Source organism: Macrosteles quadrilineatus, unplaced genomic scaffold (assembly GCF_028750875.1).
Source record: "Macrosteles quadrilineatus isolate MER2022 unplaced genomic scaffold, UCM_ALF_1.0 Scaffold_1__1_contigs__length_201487025, whole genome shotgun sequence".
Lineage (NCBI taxonomy): Eukaryota > Metazoa > Arthropoda > Insecta > Hemiptera > Cicadellidae > Macrosteles > Macrosteles quadrilineatus.
Genome location: NW_026542594.1, coordinates 105,860,365 through 105,875,608, shown reverse-complemented (window position 1 = coordinate 105,875,608; position 15,244 = coordinate 105,860,365). Strand labels below are relative to the sequence as shown.

Genomic DNA, 15,244 nt, shown 5'->3' with positions numbered 1-15,244 from the left:
CTTAGTAATAGCATAGGTAAAGTTATCTTTTCTATCTTTATCTTTTTTTGTGTTTCTTTCTTGACACAATCCTGTGAGGAGTAAAGGTTTTAATAATGTATGGTACTGTAATTGTTGTTATAACATCATGAATGTACGATACTATCCATTTTTGTATTGACATCAATGTATTAAAATTTTAAATAATGGTTTAAATACAATTCTGAGAATAAAATATAAAAAATAATGGCAGCCCCTTACCGTACCGATTTTGTACGGAGAACCGAGGTACAAAATATTGTACCGTACCGAACCGTACCAACCTTAGATTTTCTGTACCGCAGACCCCTATACCACACAAACAGTATACAGAACAACAACAATCAGTAATTGCAACTCTCAGGCTATTGCAAACATGCGCATGTATTTAGTTCACAAAAGTAATTCTGACAAACTTTGTTATAATTTACCGAAAGCTACCCATGAGCCATGAAGTTGCTGCTGTGTTTCAGTCAGCTAACGGCGCTCCACCTTCTGTGTAAGAAAGAACAATTTCTGTAAAAATGCGGTGAGAAAATTGGTACAATTTTGAAGAACTGCGTGTTGTTAATTCCCTCACTGATGCACTTCTATATCCCATAGTATTTCAATTTGGGGATGGGGATTTTAAGGATAACATAAACCATGTAGGCCCAAACGTAACCAGGATACGTAATAAAATAAGTATAAGAGAGTTTTATAGCACTCGACTTTCTGCTGGAGACGACATAGACTAAGTATCTTCCACGGTTGTCGCAAACTTTTCCAAAAAATTTTTATTTTTTACAAATTGGTATCTGAGGATTGAGGGTGGCCACTTAAAATGGATTGATGATAATCAGGTTAATCTTAGAGCAGATACTTATCGAGGAATTTCCTTGGGCGGAGCCCTCGGGTATCACCTAGTTATTTTAAAAACTAATTGCTGACACCAGCTGGTTATTTTTTGTCCTAGGCTTAACTGAATTTTTGACGACTAGATTTGGTTGCTCATAAAAATGACCTTGTCTGACAAAGGTCATTTATTAAGAATATTTTACTAATACGAGGTTATAATATAAATACAGTAGAACCCCTCATATCCGGCCTACGTGGGACCGAGCCCCTGGCCGGATAGCATTTTGGCCGGATAAACCAACACATTATAAAAATGATAATTTGTACCTAATAAAAACGTCTGAATGCCCAAAAATAGTAGTTAAGTCTGTTTTGGAATTATAAAAAAAATATAGATTTGTGAAACCAACAAAACGTTTATTTAGAAGTCAATTGTTTACATAATTTACATACAGTAGGCCTATGTAGGCTACGAATATTTTGAACCCAGATACGTAACATACATTTATGTAAAATATAGTAAATATAGATGAATAAATTACTCACAAAAATTGGTTCTGATGATTACAGTACAGGACTACGAATATTTTGAACCCAAATACAAAACATAAATTGATGTAAAATATACAGTAAATACTGTATAGAGGAATAAATTATTCACAAGAATTGGCTTTGATGATTACTGTACTACGAATATTTTTAACCCAGATATATAACGTAAATTTATAAAAAATACAATAAATATAGAGGAATAAATTACTCACAACAATTGGCTTTGATGTACTAGAGCTTAAAATAGTCTGTTATTTTCTGTTGAACTTTCTTGTCCATTGTTTTTTTGAAAGCATAGTCCCTCCACTTTTTAAGTAACATCACGTCTACAGCTGTTGAAAGGTCCTGTTGCTCAATGTAGGCCAGCGATGTCTGAAGTGCGTTTCTCCCCTCCTCGTGGCTTATTTTGTCTTGTTCGGAAGTGTCATCATCTGATTTTTCAGCCTCTTCGTTTTCATACTCTTGAACAACATTTTGCACAATTTGTTCATCACTCAAGAACTCGTTTTCCAAATCATCATCGCCGGTTACCCACTCCTGAACATCTTGGTCCAATATTTCCTCACCGCCAGTTGATGCTAACCTTGTCAATTCATTTAGGAGTCCTACATTACAGTTATCATCTGAGCGTTCATCTGCTATCTGGATGAAATCTTCATTCACAGTGCGGTTGACTAATTTCTCAATATCTGGCCAGGCCTTCCGCCAAGACCTGACGAATGTAGAACTGGGAATTTCGTTGTATGCTTCGGCAGTCATGTAGATGACATCCTTTATGTTAATGCCTTTTAGAGCGGAGACAAGATCTAGGCTGTCACTGTCCATTTTCCCTAAAATCTCTGAAAGAAGTTTGCGCCTATATCGCCTCTTGAAACATTCTATAACGCCTTGATCCATAGGTTGGATGAGGCTTGTGACGTTGGCAGGCAGAAAAAGCAATTTTATTCCAGGAGAATCTTCACACTCGAGCTCATGGGGATGCGTTCCAGCATTGTCCAGCACTAAAATAGCTTTTTCCGGCAACTTTTGCTCTCTTAAGAATTTCTTGACTCTAGGTATAAATTCGTTTACGAACCAGTCAATGAAAATGTAGGAGTCCATCCACGCTGACTTCTGGGCACGATAAATCACAGGAAGAGAAGAAACGTTAATGTTCTTAAATGCTCGAGGTTTCTGGGATTTACCGATGACCAAAAGTGGAAGTTTATGTTCCCCAGATGCATTGGAACACAGGGCAACAGTTACACGCTCTTTGTTTAACTTAAAGCCTGGAGCTGAACTAGACTCTTCAACAGAGAATGTCTTTTGTGGCAACCGTTTAAAATTCAGCCCAGTCTCGTCCATATTATTGTATATTTGATCGGGTAGTAGCTTCTCTTCTTGAATTATTTTTTCGAGCTTCACCACAAATTCATCCGCTGATGGTGCGTCTGCTGACATTTTCTCCCCGCAAATATTTACAAATGTGACCCCGTGTCTTTTTTTCCAGCGGTCTAACCAGCCATTACTTGCTACAAACTCGTTGTTTCCTCCCAATTTCGTATGTAAAATCATCGACTTTTCTTTCAAAATTGGTCCTGAAATAGGAGTGCCCCTTCTTCTCTCTTGAAGAAACCACAACCACAAAGCATCATCAACCAACTCATTTGATGGTTTTCGCAAATAACGCCGTTCAGATAAAACTTTTTCAGTTTCGATTTGGGTACAAAAGTCCATCAAAGTTTTTCGATTCCGCCGCCAGTCATTAACCATGCTTTTCCTAACGTTTAATTCATTACATATTTTCGCCACAGATTCACCTTTATCAATACGCTCGATAGCGTTAAGTTTTTGTTCCACTGTCACCACGTTACGTTTACGTTTTGACGCACTCATTGTTTCATTGAAAAAATATTGTACTGTAACTGTACAGTAGTGTCACAAAACAAATCACTTAACTAAAAAACACAATTATTATACAGTACAGTATTGTACTACAGTACTGTACTGTATCCGCACTGAAAATAGTCGACTAACTGTTCACAAGTTGGATGTACAAGCTCAACTGAGTAAAGAGTCCAATATAAATGTATTGCAACAGGAAACAGAAACACATAAACAGGAAACAGATCAACCGTGAGAACGCTCAAACCATGGAGATTACGTGTACAGCCGTGGGAAATATTTTTGATATCAATTCCGGGAAGCGACCGGATAAACCGAGGACCGGAAATACCGCGGCCGGATATGAGGGGTTCTACTGTAATATGTTTTCGGGTATTTTATATGTTTATTTGTACATACTGTATTCCTATAATTTTTAAATCAAAGAGAGGATATAATGCCCAGACCCCCACCCCTTTCCATATCCACCCCACTGATGTGAAAAGCATAGTAAAAGAAGCAGCTAAACACTGCAAAAAGTTACAAATAGTAAATTGTGCTTACCCTGATTCTTCTTGTGTGAAAGGAATGACATTGAAAACCACAGTAGCCTCGTCTTCTAAACTCGCCCATTCAGACTCGGTGAAGAAGTCTTCATATCGGTAAACGCCTTCAAGATTAGTAGCATCTCTATGACATACTGGCAGACAGTGGTCAGTTGACGAGTCGGCCATTTGTATCTCCGATACATCCACGGAAACATCTAGCGACACATACAACTACATGATAACAAATTATCCCTTTATCATCCAACAAACCATTTAAAAATTATATTTTAAAGTGCAGATGATATCCAACCTTTTATTTGGCAAACGATTGTTGACTAGTCGCTATATCTGTTTCATTCACTAGCAAATGACTATTCACTAGTCATTTGAGCATCAGTCTTTTAAACTGCTTTGTTCTAACTGTAAGAGCATCACTTCAGTACCAGCACAACCCACAGTGGCTTTGCTCACAACAATTTAAATTAAAACCCTACATGTTTTATGTGATACAAAACATTAAAAACTTATCAGGGATATAGTCTGAAAATAACTTTTTATTAAATCCATTCATGTACAGTACAATCACCAAAGTCAAACATAGTGACTACTGATGTTATACTAAGGGAGAACTTCTTCATTTACAACATTAACTGTCCTTCCACCACAGTACCGGTGATAATATTTTTTTTTAAGAAGCCTTGATCATGGCAAAATCCAAAAACTCTTTCAAAGGACACATCATCGTCTTCCGCGGTCAAGAAAACTTAATCTTTTTTGCGATTTTGGCAAAATCTTGAATAGCCTATTATCAAAGCCTATGATACTCCCTAATAATGTCTGCTACATTATGAGGGGAAATCATAATTGCCTTCGCAAGAGCGTGAACTGTTTGATGGCTTAATTTTTGTAAATGTGTTCTTTGATTGATAGTGAAAGCTCAGTTAAACTTGGCCTATTTTATGTAAAATACCCTAAATTTAAGGAAAAATCCCACTATATAATTTTTTTACCATCCAAATGTGATACGGTCCCAATTTATTCAGATAGTTGGAGTTTAACTGAATTATGTCTGCAAAGGAGTGTTAAATTCAAATTCTTTAATTACTCATAACGTTGTATTACAATTTAAATAATAACTAGTGTCCCTGTTGCTCGAATTCGAGCAATTACTAAGTATTACAGGCGTTATTTTAAAACGAATAACAGTCATAATTTCTGAACACTTTAAAAGATTCGACTCAAAGATTATGAAAATACTCAAGATGTACATAACAGATCGATATAATAAACATTTCTTGTTAATATCTTTTTAGATATGGGAGATGCCCACTTTTTAGATTTAATGCATTTTATATGGGTAAACATCGTGTTGCTTAGGTACCATTTAAGAAAGAACCCTTTTAGCTATGCATATCAAATTTTAACTACTTATTTGTATTGACATTTAAGACAAACTGTACTAATTTAAATATGTTCTACCAAAAAAATCATATTTTATCAAAATTTTTAAAATATATAATTTTTTTTCACTATTTTACAAATATTAATTAATTTTATTGTTAATGTTTTTTTAAACATAGAAGCAAACTTTTAGTACACTTTGTGGGCCATGATGTCCTAAGTAACAGAAAAAAATTTGAAGTCAGTGGTACTTATAGTAGTCTGGAAAATGGTACCTAAACATTAAAAAACACAGTTACGGAAAAACTCATTTAAAGTCAAGCCTAGGCCTACCCTATGCCACATTATTCCTCATCACAAACAGCACTATTATTATATACACATATGTTATGAAGAAAGAAAAACAAACAGAAAAAGATTTTTGTTGACTATTTAACCTAGCAACAACATTTATTCAGTGCAACCATTCAACAAAATTAAATTTCTAACATAAATTTAATTGACGCTAATTCAGCCCATTGTGACTAAAACCGAGTGTGTAGTACTATTTATATTATTTTTTATGATTGTTAGACTGTAGTAAATATATTAAAATTATATATTTTCTGAATCAGGAAAAGATGAAGAATTTTTCAATGCAATAAACAAAAAATTAATTTTTTGACCGAAAAACTGGGCATCTCCCCTTAATATCTTATCATTTTTCAAAAGCTGATCTTGTTTTTTAGTGCTTTCTACAAATAGCCTTACTCATAGCTGCATTATATTGTCCATATGAATTATAAAAAAAAACATTATTTCTGTTTCTTCTCCTTGGCGGTGTTCTATGACTTTCCTATGTTTCCATAGTTTGCAGATCAGCTCTTTCAATGATTAATAAGAAATGCAGCACAGTGTTAATTCAGTTTTCTTTATAGGTAGTATATCAATTTACCCAGTCTCTCTCGCCTTTTTCCATTGTAATATTTACGCCAACCCAAATTCAAATAGTAAATATTTCATTTTAACCAAATAAGTACATGTTTGTAGCAAACTGTTAAATTAGCAAACTTATTGACGGTTTACAATTAACAAATGTTCTTCTTCTCACTTTTAATTTCTGACAACAGCTGGAGTTTCATAACAATATTTGTTTCCCATGTTAATCTTATGGAGAAATACGAAACTTTAAAGGGCCCCAGGGCCTATTTCTCTAATTATTTCCCTAAAAAGAAAGTTTCCTGCACAACTTCACGCTACGCTCTTTCCAATGACACCAAAAACATGTCAATCGGTTCAGTAGTTTCAGAGGAGTAATTGTCACAAAAAATCGGCTTGCGTATTAAATAAGTACGAGGTGTTAGCCCGTCCTACGAACGGGAGTAGTCAGTTAAAACGGTGTAGGCCTATAATTCAGAAAAGCTAGTTTACACGTATAAAGACAAATTTTATTGCAGCCTACAGTAGAAAGAGTAATAATCAATTGAGAAGTGTATAGGCCTTGTCAATGATATCACCTTCCATCACATACCTCTTCCATAATCAATATCACCACAATACAATTACTCATACTATACACAATTTCCAGTAGGTCTGAATTGAAACTCCCTAAAATAAAACGAAAACATCCAATAAAATTCACAGTACACATAATTATAACGTTGGTGTCCTGACATCATTAAACGAATCGTCCACACACATCCTTTATGCCAATTTCACTGCATCAATTGCTAAATAAATAAGTGTAAACAAAGAAAAGTAAACACAACAACATATTAGTTTGTTTTGTAAGCAGCTGAGTCAAAAATAATATTCATTTGAACAAAAGAACTGGTCACATGTTGAAGGAATTTAAAAAATAAAAACGATTGTAAAGCTAGTGACGTAATTAATTGTCTATGTTTATTATCCATTCCGTTATCAGTTCCAATATCCTTGATAACTAAACCACCCTCATTGAATCAATGTACATCGTAATTCCCCATATTCATTTATTTAAACTATAAAATATTCAGCGCCTCCAAACGTAACCACAACTAAACACACGCCAAACAACTTTTTTAGATTTCATAAAAGGATGGTTAGTCTAATTGCAGTATCCTAGGTCAATGATGACGTTGTGTTCAATCTATGTCATTCATCTTTGGATAACACCCGTCTGAGGTTGTGGTGGTAATTTAAAATCGTATTCCTGAGGATTCTTGATCTCCATCTTTATGTCATCAATATATCCGGGCCTAATCCAAACAAAGTTCAAGCATTCAACAACATTGATTGTAAACAAAAAGCTGCCAAGATGAATTAAAACATGTAAAAATTGTGATTTTTCTACCCTTTCCAAAAAAGTTGAGCAGTAAAATAATTTGCATATCTTTTTTATTTAACTCGTGTACAGAGCCTCGACTTGTACACATCGATGGTGTTACTTATCTCGGTGGTCTACTAATCTTACTTATTTTCTATAATCAATGACAAAATCAGAGTAAATAACCTCATAGTTCTATAGGGCATTTTTATAACTAACCAGCTGTTAGTTAGAACAAATTTTATTGCTCTAAAACAAATCGAAGATTACAAAGATTGCTTTAAGAAATAATTTGAACATCCTAGTATTTTACTATGTATATTAAATTAATCTGTCATCCTCTTACAGAAGAATTGAACGTATCAATGATTGTTATTTTTCTAATCTTTCCTTGAAAAGTGGAGCAGTAAAATAATTAGCATTTATCCTTTTTTATTAAGACTCGTGTACAGAGCCTCGATTTGTACTGTGGTTTAATTAATTTTGGTTAAAACTGTGGTTTAATCTGAGGTCTAATTATCTCTACTAATCTTACTTATTTCCTATAATCAATGACAAAATAAGAGTAAATAAAATAACCTCATACTTCCATAGTTTATATTTAACCAGCTGTTAGTTAAAACAAATTATATTGCTCTAAAACAAATCGAAGATTGCTTTAAAAAACAATTTGAACATCCTAGTATTTTACTATGTTCATTTAATTAATCTGTCATCCTCTTACAGAAGAATTGAACGTATCAATGATTAGCATTACACATAGTATAAATAGTCAACCCTAAGTATGTCTTTACATTTTTATCCAAATGCTGAATTTGTGACACAAAAGCTGAATGTTTACAGCTGTTATGTTAAGCAGATTATTTTATGCCAAAAGCTAGTTTAGAATCTTAGCGTCGGCTGCTAGACTTTAAAAAAATTGAAACTTAATTTCTAAAAAACTGGGACCCTAAACTAAAATTATGGCTTCGACATTCCCTAGTTCTCAAAATTATCTTTCTTTCAACACAAAAATCATGAAAATCCGTCGAGTGGTTGATTCAGAATAGTGAAATAAAAAAAACCCTGTTTCGTTTTAATATTATAGATAATATATAGCAGTTTTGTCAATATTCATTTAATGATAAAACTAATGGTTCAGAAAGTAATAGTAAAGTAGTACAAGTTAAATAATTTTATCCTTCTGACAACTTTTAAAACTAAGCTTAAACTAAATGAAGAAATAACGATCTAGTCTGTATTTATTTGTATATATATATATATATATATTTGTATATACCCTGTACCTATCTGTATATCAGGGCAGGATAAAGGCAACTGTCATGCATATGATTTGACTACAGCAAGAAGGGCTCTCTTTTTTCAATAGTAGCTATGTGATATGCAGAATACCCCCTCACTCTTCATAGGTTATTCTGCATACGCACATGGGAGCGTAGCTTTATAGCAAACCTGAATCTTTAAACTTATTCTACTTTATGCTATGAGCTGGGTAGCTGTTCCATAAGAGAACCGGATCGTGTTCATCAAATAGGATTTTAATTGTCTTTAAGTAATCAAGTTTAATACAGTGACAGTTACTTTCAAGTATAGCCTACTAACAAATGCCTGGTAGGAACCGCTCTGGAGGTAGCTTGAATCTTAGATTTATAATCCCCAAAAACGAAGCGAAACTATTCCCTTGTAATCTAATCAAATCAAAGTATCTATCCCCAAAAGAATTCCTTCAAATCAAATCACCAAACTCCAATTAACTTACAGTCCCCTTAAATCAAAACTTCCCGTACAAAACTCCCGACTACAGGGCCCAACCCCAAGATTGAGAAACCAGTACTCACCCAACTCTCCTGGGCACCTTGCCCCGGGCAACTGACCCCTTTCTCTACCTCAGGTGGCCTATTTATTGACCCGACAGCTACTGAGTGCAAAGCACCCAGTGTTTACCAAAACACCTCCAGCACGCTTCCTAGTTGGCAAGGTCACTTCCTATCTACAATTCAACCTCTACAACCTCTAGTTTACATATATCTACAAATATAAAACCTATATCTCCCTTACATCCCCCCTACCTTACGAGACGATGTCCTCAGCGTCTCCACTATCTAAATCTCATCAAAACATTAATAAAACAAACAAAAAATTAACAATCATAGCCCTATATAGCATGTCATCAGCCAAAAAAAAAATCTATTTTAATTACTCCCCCCCTAAATTCCTATTGATCCTTTCATTTGAATCCAACAGTGTAACTTCAACATTAAAACTGTACAATTTCAGACATATATAAACCAAAAGAACCGATAAAATTCCCAACCATACAAAAATCACAACGTATTTAAATGACGTCACGTCTGTGACATCCCACCATGTTTCTGGCAGAACTACGTTATCCAGCAACGATGGCAGAATGTCCTGGTGGACCACAAAAGACGGAGAAAAAACAGTCCAATTCGTATTTAAAATCTGAGAAAAATTCCTAAAAACCGCACTAGAATTGGACACAAACGGATCTACTGTGAAATTTTCCAAAGAGGTCCTTGCCGCAGGCAGTACATGAATAATGGAAGGTGTTTCTATACCCGGCAAACAAGGGTACTGCCTGGATATCAAAACCACGCCCCCCATCAACCAATTCGCAATCGCAACCCACTTTAACCTCAAAACCCCCTGGCACATTTACGGGTAAAACTGATGAAAAGGTGGGACAGGACAGGGTGATGTTCAATGATGGATTCGTGACCACGAAAGTGTCCTGTGTGATTTAAAAATGTAGCCTACTGAAGTAAAATGTTTCACTTGTTTTAATACCGAAGCAAAGTAAAGAGTGATTTAAAATTTTTGTTTAACTTTTATTTTTATAGTAATACATTTTGGTTGTGTTTTTAAAAATACTATGGGAAATCGAATTTGATTTGGGAGATAATTTTGTTTTGTTAGTTAAGAGATAAATTGCATGACTCCCCAAAAATAACTGTATTGGGAAATAATGTTATTTAAATGTTGCAATAGTATCCTTTAGTAAAATTAATAGTCTCGCAAAATTTTAAGACAAGACGGATTATGTATTAAAAGAATATTTCATTGATATACATTGTTTTTTTAGATTTTGAATTATCAGGGACTTTAGTGTGAGACAAATTGTTTATTTTATTTTTTCAGACTTAAATTGCAAATTACCAGAAATGAGAGACAACTGTTAAACTCATTATTTGTTTAGAATTCTTTAAAAAAGGTCATATTTGAATAGAGAGAGAGAGAGAGAGAGAGAGAAATTCTTTATTTATACACATTATTTTGCAGCAAATACATTAAGAAATAAAAATATCACATGGGTCACAATGACCTGTGCGTGATAGAGTCCTTACTGGCTGCTTCATCAAAATAAAAGTTCTTCACACTTCACTACACATAAAAAAAAAGAATAAAAAAAAACAATAACTTGGTAAAATAAGCATACAATTTAATTTAATATACAATTCTAATTATAACAACCTAACAACCATATACAATGTGCAACTCAATAACTTGGGGAACACATTGCTTGATTACGTCTGATGAACAAATTAACTTTTTTTTTTTCAATTCCCAATTTTACTGAGGCGTAGATTCCGTCAAGTAAGAGTGCTGTAGAAAGTGCAATAGATAGTCCAGTTATCAGTTGGTTAGGTCTAAACGAGATATTCTGGGCTGATAAGCGACTCTGTATTGTCAAGGCCTATCTCCATCAGCCAATTAGCGATAACCCTCTTATATACACTCAGTGACACTCGCAGGTCCCTAATTTCTGGAGGAATATTACGCAACAAGCAATTAGCAATGTAAAAGGAATTTGTTAAATTGATTGATTTGAGAACCTAACAAATCAACCTAGCAAGCAATTAGCAATGTAAAAGGAATTTGTTAAATTGATTGATTTGATAATCTAAAGTAAATCAATCAGAAATTATTAAAGGTTTTTTTATTTAATCATATCGGATGTGTTAAGGTAACACATTCCAAACACTTCTTTTGGTTTCAAAAAATGTTTTTTTCTCGGTTGTTTTGTTTTGTTCTTAATTAGTACAGGTAAAATAGGGTTTTATAAACAACAAAATTTGTACATTCATGGAATTTCACCTGTGAGTTACTAAAAATATAAGAAATGAAGATCCGATGAGTCCCCAAAATTTTAGGCGTCCTAAGGCTCTTTTTGGGGCCCTTTTTGTTCCGAAGGGCCCTTGTTCCTGAATAATTTTGTTTTTACGTTTAAGGTCGAGTGAGGTGTGGTTTTCAATGGTTTTAGCTATTTTAAATCGATTGGGACTAGTTTTAAGTGTATTAAACCACTCCATACAGGGTGTTTCGAAATATTATTACGTTTTACGATATTTAAACATTTATTCATAAAGTGATCAAATTAGTTACCTGCATGCTCTATGTAACAGGGGATTATTGAAAATAACTGTAATTCTTTACTACGTAAGGGGAAAGGATCTCAAGGAGTAAGAGAAAATATTAAATACCCCCGTCACGGCAAACCTGCAGGCCTAGCGAATTTCCGTTTTACTTACTTGATTTTCAATTAAATCTAAAATAGCATTGCGTTTAACGATTACCTAGGTTTGCTGCCACAAGGAGGCTAATAAAGTGTGTTTATAGTAAAATATTAATAGCCTAGTATAAAACTGATAAATTTAACAAGTTTGATCAAAATATACCTATTAACAAACAAACAAAATCATTTTACACTATTCTACATAAGAATAACATGGGAATTTTAAATTAACAATTTTAGTATTTTTATCCGTAACTAATAACCACACAAAACACGTTAATATACTAAATTAGTTGTTTTTAAGCTATTTAAAATGTTCTAGAGAAAAATTGGGAAACTTTGTGTTTTGAGGGTAAAGTAAATAAGAAAACCTAATTTTTACCCCATAAACCTCGTTCCCATTGTTCAGGACAAAAATGCTTGTTCCGACAATGCTGCTCTGGTGTCTTAGTGCTGTCCTAGTCGTCATAACCACGAAAGATAACCGTACTTGTATTGATTGAAAATAAGTTTGAGGAACTTAAGATACAAGTTGCAAACGTCAGTATGTATGAAAGGTGTTTTTGCACCACATTAGTGTTACCTGTTCTGCAATATGCAAGGTTTTAGGTTTGTAAAGGGGAATCCTGCTTGAACACCAACTTGGACAAAATCAGTAAAGATGGACAAGTTGCTAAGAATAATAAAATTGTTAATGAGTCGTCTGAGAATAATTATTATGATGATGAAATTGTAAAGAGAGATACTACGGAAATTGTTGAAAAATAGCGTTAGTTTAAGTACTTCATTATAATATGTGATGTAGGGTTTTATACAAATACAATTGTTTTAATTTTTAATAAATGTAAAAAATAACTTAAATAACTACCTAAGAAAAATACATATCAATTTGAAATTGGTCTTAATAGATTTGCATAAAAAAAACGTTGAAAGATTATTCACACCACCTTAAAAGTTGAAATTTTTGCTTAGTAACCTATGTTATTATGTTATAGTAGTGTAAAACTTAATCCATCCCCTTTTAGCGAACATCCCATATAGGAGATAAGCTATTACCGAAGGTCTTATGGTAAAACATAGGACCGAAACCGATTTACGTTTTCATTTCGCCCCCGGAAGCTTAAAGCACCATCCACTCAAAATATTATATATGTGTTTATATACATATATATAATATAATATATCCATGTTATATACATATCCGTAAACGTGATAACTCGAGTAATTTTGGTTCAATTTTAACGAAACCAGCATAATCGGCCCATGGAACACAGGGTTTTATGTAGTAAAAATTTGTAATCTTTGACCCTTAAAAGACAAAGTTTCCTAATTTTTCTCTAGAGCATTTTAAAGAGCTTAAAGAAAACAAATAATTTAGTATATTAATGTGTTTTGTAAGTGTATTAGTTACGAATAAAATTAAAAAATTGTAAATTTAAAATTTCTTGTTATTCTTAAGGAGAATAGTGTAAAATGATTTTGTTTGTTTGTTAATAGATATGTCTTAATAAAACTTGTCAAATTTATTTATTTTATACTAGGCTATTAATATTTTACTATAAACACACTTTATTAGCCTCATTGTAGCAGCAAACCTAAGTGTTCATTCAACTCAATGCTATTTTAGATTTAATTTAAAATCGGGCAAATGAAAATTCGCTTAGTCTCCAGGTTTGCTGTGACGGGAGTATTTAATATTTTCCCTTACTCCTTGTGATCCTTCCCTCTTATATAGTAAAGAGTTACAGTTATTTTAAATAGTCCCCTTTTATATAGAGCATGGAGGTAACTAATTTTATCACTTTATGAATAAATGTTTAAATATTGTAAAAAGTAATAATATTTCGAAACACCCTGTATGGTGTGGTTTAATACACTTAAAACTAGTCCCAATCGATTTAAAATAGCTAAAACCATCGAAAACCATACCTCACTCGACCTTAAACGTAAAAACAAAATTATTCAGGAACAAGAGCCCTTCGGAACAAAAAGGGCCCCAAAAAGGGCCTTAGGACGCTCAAAATTTTGGGGACTCATCGGATCTTCATTTCTCATATTATTAGTAACTCATAGGTGAAATTTCATGAATGTACAAATTTTGTTGTTTATATGGAGTGTTTTTGTATTATTTTACCTGTACTATAATGTGAATTTGAGAATTTATTTGAGAGTCTAGATCGTTTTATAAATCATATATTGTGTTTGTAAGTTATACATTTTGAGTAGGCTTCCTTTTACCCATCTCTCCACTGACCAACTGTGGACAAGGCTACAAGAACTTCATGATTCGCCATGTTATCTTCAACATCATGGTTGGAGGAGGAGACTTCATCAAACTCAATGAAAACTGGAGAAACGAATCTGGGGGCAAGGGCTTTTAAGAAGAGGAGAACTTCAGCCTGCAGTACACTCAATCAATAGCAAAAGCAGTCCAACATCATCGTCAATCAAAGTCGATTCATCACAATGCTGTCAAGGAACGCTGGGCGGACTACAGACTATAGACACCGAAGTGGGAGACGTCGCAGAAGACATGGCTGTGGTCAAACATCTGAAGACCAACGACTGTTCAAGGAGGCTTTATCGACGCAACTGCTGAGGAAGTCAGCGAACAGTTGGTCAGTTCTTCCCCTCCTAAACCTTATTTTAATTTTGTTTAGGTACAATTTTAAAAGATTTTAATCAGTGTTTGTTATTAATTTTTTTTCTCTCTCTCTCTCTGAGTGGATGTATCTATGTAGTTGAGACGCTGGGGACATCGTCTGGAGGAAATGGGGGGATGTAATACGAGGGTCAAATATTGTAAAGAGGAAGTGTTTGGCAATGTTGTGTGAGTAGGCTGGTAGTGTTGTTAAACAATAACTTGTTGTGCTGACCTACTGAAGGCTGTTGCTTTAAGTAGGCCAGTGCACTTGATCAAGGGGTCAGTTTTGGTGTGTAGGGTTTGTGTGGTGCACCGAAGGACAGGGTCCTGCTGTGGGAGCTGGAGCCCAAGGCCCTCGGCCTTGGGTCCAGGTAAGAAAATGTTAAGGGTTTTCAAAATTGGGGTTTAGAGTCTTTTCCAAATTTGGGTTTCAGTTACAAACTAATTTATTTAGTTCCAGTCTACTCTGCCTTTTTGATTGTTAGTTTAGCTTTGTGTTCTTTGAGTTGTTTTGAGTAATTAATAAAGTTGGGTTTTGTAAGCGAGTGCTGAGTTTCATTCCT

General features: G+C 34.0%; 1 protein-coding gene across 3 annotated transcripts in view; it reads right to left on the bottom strand.

The window, feature by feature from the left end:
* Positions 1-15,244, bottom strand: part of LOC129005598 (DNA-directed RNA polymerase I subunit RPA49-like) — a 107,498-nt gene that overhangs the window by 44,899 nt on the left and 47,355 nt on the right. For all 3 annotated transcript variants that reach the window (XM_054434569.1, XM_054434718.1, XM_054434642.1), the window contains exon 4: positions 3,835-4,033. In XM_054434569.1, coding sequence (XP_054290544.1) covers positions 3,835-4,033 — 199 coding nt within the window. The remainder of the gene's footprint in view (positions 1-3,834; positions 4,034-15,244) is intronic.